Source organism: Triticum aestivum, chromosome 2D (genome assembly GCF_018294505.1).
Source record: "Triticum aestivum cultivar Chinese Spring chromosome 2D, IWGSC CS RefSeq v2.1, whole genome shotgun sequence".
Lineage (NCBI taxonomy): Eukaryota > Viridiplantae > Streptophyta > Magnoliopsida > Poales > Poaceae > Triticum > Triticum aestivum.
This window is the reverse complement of record NC_057799.1, coordinates 12,005,266-12,014,257: the sequence shown is the minus strand read 5'-3', so window position 1 is coordinate 12,014,257 and position 8,992 is coordinate 12,005,266. Positions and strand designations below refer to the sequence as shown.

At 44.5% G+C, this 8,992-nt stretch overlaps 1 protein-coding gene across 1 annotated transcript; it reads right to left on the bottom strand.

The window, feature by feature from the left end:
* Positions 1-5,983: 5,983 nt before the first annotated feature.
* LOC101290675 (putative 12-oxophytodienoate reductase 4) lies at positions 5,984-7,541 on the bottom strand. The gene is made up of 2 exons (XM_044473833.1): positions 6,781-7,541; positions 5,984-6,672 (listed from the first exon to the last, which is right to left on the bottom strand). Exons 1-2 carry the CDS (start codon positions 7,304-7,306, stop codon positions 6,089-6,091), a joined length of 1,110 nt encoding a protein of 369 aa, XP_044329768.1. The 5' UTR covers positions 7,307-7,541; the 3' UTR covers positions 5,984-6,088.
* Positions 7,542-8,992: the final 1,451 nt, after the last annotated feature.

Genomic DNA, 8,992 nt, shown 5'->3' with positions numbered 1-8,992 from the left:
GGCGTGAGTGTGAGTGTGATCGGCTTGGCTGCTCGAGTGCTCCTATATAGTGTATCTTCTAGCTGGTGAGTGCGCTTGCCGCACAGATGACCGTGCCGCGACCGCGACGGGGAAGAAGAAAGGCAAAAAACGTGGGTGGCTCCACAACTCAATAGCACGGTCCTCCACAGAGGCAGACGCACGAGCCGTCATGGCACGGTGACCCGGCCTTGCACAGCACAAGCCCGCGCGGACGCACGTTCTTCCGCGCGCGCTCCGGCCGTCGGGGTTAACGGACACGCCCCCCACGTGGTAGACGCTATGCCCGTGTGTATCCCATCAAATTTACCGGAATTATTCTAATTTAAGTTATCTAGCTTCTAGCGTGATGATGATTACTAGGCATCAATGAGTTTCAATTATGGATTATTTTTCTGGGCCACATACTTTAGTTTTATATAGTAGAACTATACAAAACTAAATCATCATAACTTGATTTTCATTTAAAAAAAGTTGCTTATAATTACCACACATACCATGTGGTGATGTATATGTGTATGCATGAAGATATATATATAAAAGTGCAACATAAAAAAATATTTTGGTTCATGCATGCAAACATCACGTGTGTAAAAGAAAACATGGCGGCCAATTTTTTGACCTTATGAGATTAATTAAGGAGGGCTTCTCACCCGCAGTTAGTTAAGGAGGGTTAGCCGGATGAAGTCACATCTCACATGTAGAACGTGCATGTTAGTTTGCACACGTGCTAGTGGACAGCTGCCTACCACTTGCATGGTTCGGCCAAACGCCTTGCACACGTGGAAAACAGCCCCCTTGCTAGGTTTTGCATGCAATCGTGTGCAAGCACATTTGTTATCATCTACTCCCTCCGATTCCATAATATAAGAGCGTTTTTGACACTATACCAGTATAAAAAACGCTCTTATATTATGGGGAGAAGGGAGTACTACTCTTTAAGTTAAGCCCACTTGTCGTTTGGAGTATCACATGTGATACTAGTGTATAATACTATCATCATAGTGCATAGTATCATGGATTAGTATTATAGATATTATTTATTGTCATGCATGACATGCATGACACGTAGTAGCATAATATTTACTCCAGAAGTCATTCCAGACATGGACCTATTCCCTGTTGCCAATCCGTCAAGTCCCTTCTTGAGTAGTTTCAGGCCATGATGTATAGCGTGCTACGTTGGTGAAGTGTTACCTGAGAAAACGGTATCCCGGAGTTCACTTTTAGGGTAATACTTCGCCTTAAGCACCTGGACATAGAGAGAATCCGGGTTAGTGAGCAGCCGCCACACTTGCCGAGCTAACAGGGCCCGACATCCTGTGCCCCCTTTCATTTTCGGTTGAGTCGCTTTCTCCCACACAACTCAATGTGTGTTTCTTGTCCCATCTTTTGAACCCCACCAAAAATTAATAACTAACAAGCCTTGTAAGATCGCCGCAAACCGTATATGGCAGCTTACATGGGCATGGCTTGTGCAACGATCTTGATCATAATTTCCTTTGTGGCATGTGACAAAGTGCCTCCCCACACTAAAATTCTGCTCGAACTCTCTTGCAGCATTTGAAATTTGACTTTATGCATCCTTCCATCCGGCGTTGGGAGGACAAGATACTTGCCCTCAGAATCAACTCGGTGGACCTCAAGAGTTTGTTTCACTTCTTGCTGGATATTTGCTGGGCAGTACTCCCCAAGCTGAATGGAGCAGTTTTGAGGATTTGTCAACTATCTCATTGCCTTCTCATAATTTTTATCCCCTCCTTTACTTTCCGTGTTTGGTTCTTTTTGCTTAAAAAAAGAGGAGTGTATTGTCAGCAAATAGAACGTGAGACACTCCAGGTGCACATGGGCACACCTTAACTGGATGAATGACATTTGATTACTCACCCTGTCTCAACAATGCCGATAACCCGCCGACAAAAAATAGGTACAAACATGGGGAGAGGGGGTCGCATTGCCAAAGACTTCGCGACGGTGCAAATGAATCCAAGCAGGCTCCACTAAATTTAATAGAGTGTCTCACGGTGGTAACACAAGTCATGATCCAACTTATCCACCAGTGAGCGAAGCCCAACTTTTGCATTGCTTGCTCCAAGAATCCCCAGTCAATACGGTAATACGCCTTTGACAGGTCCAACTTATAAGCACACAAGCCATTCTTTGGTTTCTTGTCCTACTAGATATGATGAAGGCACTCAAAAGCAAGCAGTGTGTTATCAGTTATCAATCGTCTCGGAACAAAGGCACTATGATATGGGGGAATAATCTGATTGAGAATCGGTCTCACAGTTCACTAGGCATTTAGCAATAATTTTATATATGACATTGCACAAACGGGTGGGGCGGAACTCAAAGAATTTTTTTTCTTTCGAAAAGGAGGTTCCCCTGGCCTCTGCATCAGAATGATGCATGCGGCCATTTTATTAATAAGCAAACAGTTCAACCAAGTCTCCAAGTCTCAAAAAGTAAAAGGTCTCACAAAGAGCAAAAAATATGAAAATGGGATAGCCACAACCGGCGGAATAAAGATAGATAAGAAAATATACACCTATCCTATTACATGACCGCCATCCAAACCGGTTGAAGATAGTCCGCGCTATCGTCTCCCAACGGATAGACCCAGTAACCATACGCTCCCTGGCATCCGTCGGAGTGAGTAGCGACCACATACGGATCAATATAGTTGCCCGGAAAATAACCTACAAGAAATGAATATGTGTTGTTCTGTTAAAATTCAAATCGTTCCTGCAGTTCCATATAACCCATAAAAGCACATACTCCTACATGGATATGTTTTGCTATTTCTGTCTCAACTCCATTCAGCCACGTCCCAAATAACGTGTGGATGCTATTTGGAGGAGTATTGTTAAACGCTATATGAGCAGACCGCCATATTATTTTGGCTATTGGGCAATCAAGAATGAGGTGTTTGATAGATTCATTATGATCACAGAAGCTACATCTTCGAGATCATGTCCAGTTACGTTTTGCCAAACTGTCCTTAGTGAGGATGACTTGTTTGTGGACAACCACATGAATACTTTAATTTTTAAGGGCACTTTGACTTTTCAAATATGCACAGATCGAGGGATAGATCCAGAGTTGATAATATCCAAATACATGGATTTTACCGAAAACACTCCATTCTTGGTTAGTTCCAGTGCAACTGATCTGCCTGCTGAGAAAGGTGAACATCCATCAATCTTCTCATAAGATGGAGCCAAGCTTCTCAACGGTTTCCCGCTAAAGTCCTCCTGAATTGAATATTAAGAGGAATGGACTGTAATACTGTTGCAACATAAGCCTCTCTACGCTGAACAATATTATAGAGAGACGAATATTGGATAAGAACTCAAAGAAATGGGATGGGTATTTTATTTTTGGAATAACAACAATCACCGTGTCATTCACGCCAGCCGGCATGACTCCAGTTCTAAAATATCCCTTTACAGCATACATGATTTCCTCCTTCAGAATAAGCCAGTTATGCTGAAAGAAACATGCCGGAAATCCATCATATCCTGGGCCTTCAGAGGACCGATCTGAAAGTGACTGTCTGCAATTTCCTTGCCAGTAAATCAGAGCATAATCGAGCATTCATATCCGCTGTCACTTTTTCCTCGAAAAGGTTCAGCAAGAGTTCATGGACTAAATTATCATCTCATATGAATACATTTTGGAAATAGTCGTTTAGCATACCTCCAATTACCTTCTGATCATTATGTGGTGTACTAGCATCATCGAGTAGGATCTTCACCTTGTTCTTTCAAGCCCTCCAAACAACCTTTTGGTGGAACAATTTCTTATTGCAATCACCTTCCTCGAATCCAGTCAACACGTGACCTTTGCATCCACATATGTTCCTCCATGTAAAGTAGTCCATGCAATCAGACACTTTCCTTATATCGTCACTACCTGCATTCATTGACATAAGTTGCTCCATTTGGCATCGAGCTTGCTCTATCTCACGGGCCACTTTCCCATACGTGGCCTTACTCCAAACATGCAGCTCGTCCATGAGGATTCCCAGCCACAACCTGGCATCCCTGATGTTAGCTTTGTGCCAGGTCTACCCCAAGCCGACTCAATCCTTTCAGCTAGACTAGCTTCTCTTTCCCACATGATCTTACATCTATTATACTTGACAAATGCTGTTGTACCTCTTCCCTTTCACACTTGAGTAGGAGAGGGATGTGACAGAAATCCAATTCGGCTCTTGGGAGCATATTCTCCTACCCATCAAAAATGTATTTTTTTTGCAAATGTCAAAAAATTTGAAAAAATAGGTGTGTTCTTTGTCACACTAAAATGCTAGCTGCAAATTTTTAGGAGAAACGTTTAAGTATTTTGATCTGAGCAAAAAAACAAGTCGAACGACAAATGTTACCTTCAAATGTTACACTTATTTTTTTTTCACCGACGAAGCACTGTCATCCCGTTTCACATGAAAATTGTCAAGTGCGCTTGTTACGCTAACATGAAGATCTACAAAAAAAATTAGAATTTTTAAATTTTATTTACTATTTATTTCGAAGTTACTGTTCATTAGGGAGCATATGCACCCCAGAGCCAAAACGGCCCTCCCTCACCAGATGAACTACTGAGGCATCAGAATAAATATCCCTTGCATTTGTTGTCTGCAACCACCCTATCAAGTCTCTCCTTTACATTGCGCCTTCCTTTCCATTTATTATCATATGTGTGTGCAATACATGAAAAGCCAATATCTGTCAACTCACATGCTTCAAGTACATCTCCGAAGGCAAGCATTTGGGCTTCATTCCTTGATGTCATAGAAAAATGCTGAAAAGACCACATAGCTTCGTTGAAATCCTCCATAAACATAACATGGCAGATCGGACTGCGCTTTCAAATTTTACATCAAAGGCCAGATGGTGTCGGTTCTCTGCCCGTGTCTCTCCATACACACATGTAATCCCCGCTGATTCTTATATACTGACATACTCCGACTATAAAACTTTTCTTGAACAGCTGTGAGGAAAATCCTAATCAATGTGATTGGAACAGCCCAGTTCCAATCTCTTGCACGTGAAGGTTTATGTTGAGTCATGTTATTATGTCTTGACCCGCGGACTCTGCAACCCCTCTGGATGCCCAGACCACATAACCAGGGCAACTCAGTTCATTCTCTTGTACCTCAAGGTTTATGTTGAGGCATGTAAAAAGTTGTGGGCAAAATATAGTGAAAATGCGTTATATTCATGTAGCAACCGTTTGGTTTGATATTCCACAAACGCTATTAGGAAAATAAATGAATTAAAGACGTAGAAAGCAAGAATTCTTTCATGGGAGCTTTCTCCAGGGCTGAGGGCTGATTGTAACTGAACTGAATTGCTGTTAAGTAATAATAAAGCTCCCTAATTCGATGCAAAAAAATCGGGGCCACTTGCAAAATTGAGAAATCCACTGAATTCATCCTAGTATTCAAACAAGGCAAACCAAATTAAGAACAAAACCTGGCTGACAAGTGCAAAGAGCACAAGCTGCAAATTGCCTCAAAACGCATGTATGATGGACCGGACGTAGATCTTTAGAGATAAACAACAGTAGGGTATCTGAAGAACTCTCCACGAACCAACATAGATCCAATGCCACGCCAACGCGCAGAGAGATGGTGATTATCGTTTAGCACGACGGCTAAACAGTATAGCATAATCATGACAATACTATTTAACAACACGCAAAAAATGTTATGAGAGGTATATGATAGTCATTACGATGCATCGTAGGCGTCAACTTCTAACCCTAATTAGTCTCTGAACCGAAATTATTTTCAGTTGATCCAGCCGGCACCCTGGCAAGCGGGGCGTCCAGCTCCTCATCGTCGCCGGCCTACAAAATTTATACACTCATAATTTTGCGACATTTTCACGACCAGAAAAATTCTACATAAAAAAGCCACATGTACCATGGGGCCTAGCGGGTAAAAAGGGAAGAGCTGGGATAAAGAAAAGGTTCCATTTGAAATTCACATGACAATGAGTGAGTGACACATTATTCACGGTAGAAATGACATAATATCAATCATTATCCATGGTTCAATGACACATCAAGGAAGAAACGGGTAGTCGGTGTAGCCGACGACGGGATCGGAGATGTAGAACGTCATCCTATTGTACTTGTTAAGCGGCGCGTTGAGCTCTAGCCTCTTGGGCAGGTCTGGGTTTGCCAGGAATAGCCGCCCAAACGAGACGAGGTCGGCGTACCCCGATGCGACCGCCTTGTCCCCATCCTCCCGGTCGTACCCGCCATTCGCAATAAAGGTGCCCTTGAAGGCCTCCCTGTAGGGAAGTAGTCGGTGCGGGACCACCCGCCGGCCGTCAACGAGGGCCATCCGGGGCTCAATCATGTGGAGGTAGAGGATGCCGTGGTCGTTGAGCTTCGTGGCCATGTGGAGACCGAGCGCGTGCGGGTCGGAGTCGTGGCAGTCCATGTAGTCCATGAAGGGCGAGAGGCGGATACCCACACGGTGGGCGCCCACCTCCTTGGCGACGGCGTCCACCACCTCCAGCGCGAAGCGGCACCGGTTCTCCAGGCTGCCGCCATAGCCGTCGTCCCGGTCGTTGGCACTGTCCTTGAGGAACTGCTCGATGAGGTACCCGTTGCCGCCGTGGATCTCCACGCCGTCGAAGCCTGACCCGTCCGCGTGCAGAGCAAAGCAGAGTGTTGAAATGTAAAGTAGAGGAAAGCAGAGTGTAAAATGCAAAGCAGAGGAAACACATGTTCTGATGATGGACGTACCGGCGTTGATGGCGTTCCGTGCAGCTTTCCTGAAGTCGTCGACGATCATGGGGATCTCCTCCACGGCCAGCCTCCTGGGCGGCGAGAACTCCTCGGTGGTGCCGTCGTGCCTGACCTGCGGGCCGACCATCCTCTGGGTGCTGGACACGGGCGCGGCGCCGCCGGGCTGGAAGCCGTAGGACGAGACGCGGCCGACGTGCCAGAGCTGGCAGAAGAAGAGGGCGCCCTTGGCGTGCACGGCGTCGACGACGGGGCGCCACGCCTCCGCCTGCTCCGCCGTCCAGACGCCCGGGGTGTCGGTGTACCCCTGCGCCGTGTCGGAGACCCCCGTGGCCTCGGTGATGAGCATCCCGCCGGGCGTGGCGCGCTGGCCGTAGTAGACGGCGGCGTGCGGCTGCGGCACGTTGCCGTAGGAGCGCTGCCGCGTCAGCGGCGCCAGCACCACCCGGTGGGCGAGGTCGAGCGAGGAGCCCATCTTGTACGGCGTCATCAGCGGGATGGGCTTGGACTCGGCATGCGGCTCCATTGCTGCGAGCTCCTGAGCTCCTGAGCTCTGATCTTTGATCAATGGAGGTGGTCGATGAAGGTGGAGGCATCCACTAATTTATACAGCACACTGCACACGCCATGGGATCTGTGAGATTGTATATAATATGAAAAAATGGTGTGAGATCGGACTGTCCACGTCGTATCCATACTAGTTGCGACTTTGAGTAAGGTGAGGAGAGTGGATCATGTGGCCGAGGGAAGGGGAGAAGAGAGTGGCAGGTGGCGACTGTAGTGGCGGCTATAATGGTCAAGAAAGGTGGAGGCTGCTGGGATCATGGGTCAAAATTATGCAGCTGCAACTTGCAGCATCGATGGGGATGCGTCATCCATGACCAATCGTCCTATCAAGGTCACTGTCAAGCATCATATCCTGTCGATTTGGCATAGAACAGTGATTAAAGAAGATGTTTTCTGCTTAACTGAACGTGCAGCTAAATTGATTCCTCATCTAGTGTTCAAGCATGCATAGCAGTTGGGTGAAACTGGACAGTCAAAGTGTTCATCCATGCTGGCATTCAGTTCCTGATACCGGCCTGTTACGGGCTGAACTTGCTTGTGCTTTAGATATGTTTTAGACCTCCGGTCGAAACCACGTAGGGTCACGTTGTAATGCCACCGTTTTTGGTTGTTGTATGTGGCGGGATCTGGACTGTCTTTATACATCAACAATAGTCTTTCCCGCGCACTTTGTATTTGCTCGTGCGTATCGCGGATCAATTTCTTAGTCGGTCATCCATCCTCAAATCGCTCCTAAAAAAAAGCAAATATTTACTCATGTGAGTAGTCTATCATTCGTATTAAGCTAGGATGGCACACATGTTCATTGTTGAAATGGTGGCAATAAAAACTAGAATAAATATAGTCTTTTGAATCAATACCAAATTGTACTAGTTTAATTTGACTAAATTTGTTATAATTTGAATTATGGCTAATAAATTGGAAACCATAGCATATGTAGACGTTCATTGCATCGTGGATTCGTGGTGATATTTATTTTGAGTTTGTCGGTCACACTGACTCATTATGATGCCCGATCTCTATCCAACCTCAGAGTGAAAAGTAGGGTGGCGAAATTAACTCTAAGTAAGTCGGTATAATGATGAAACTATTTAAAGATGATCCCAAATTAAGAAGTCAAGTCATGAATATTTTAAGCCAAAAAATCTGAATAAAATTTAAATAAACATATTTTTAGGGCAAACTCTATTATCATTTTATCCATTGAAATATTGTATTAGTTTTATCAAAAAAGTATTTGTTTATTTTTAAATGGCTTTTGGACTTCACTTGCATTTTTATCAACTTTAACCTATTTTTATAAATTAGGAAATAAATTATGGATATTTTGCTAATTTTTCTGCCTAACTTTGTTAGTTTAGTCGCTCTTATGAAATGTGAAGTTGCGTCCACATATACTCGAACACCACATAGGTCTTTTCTTTCGATTGAATACACCACCTTAAACTCAAGACTCATGATCGCAAAACCATTTTTGTTGTTCAGATGTCCTCAGTAGAGTTCGTTATGTAAGGATTAGAGTTACACCAGACGTAACTGTAGTTGCACCAATCCATTTTTAATTAATCCGGTCTAAATTCATTTATTGATGATGTTCCTTCGAATTAACTCTCGAATAACCTCCAACATGTCATTTATTATTCTC

Coding starts and splice junctions, on each gene's coding strand:
- LOC101290675 (XM_044473833.1), bottom strand. CDS start 7,306: ATGGAGCCGCATGCCGAGTCCAAGCCCATCCCGCTGATGACGCCGTAC. Junction 6,673..6,780: donor ACGGAACGCCATCAACGCCG/GTACGTCCATCA, acceptor CGGACGGGTCAG/GCTTCGACGGCGTGGAGATC.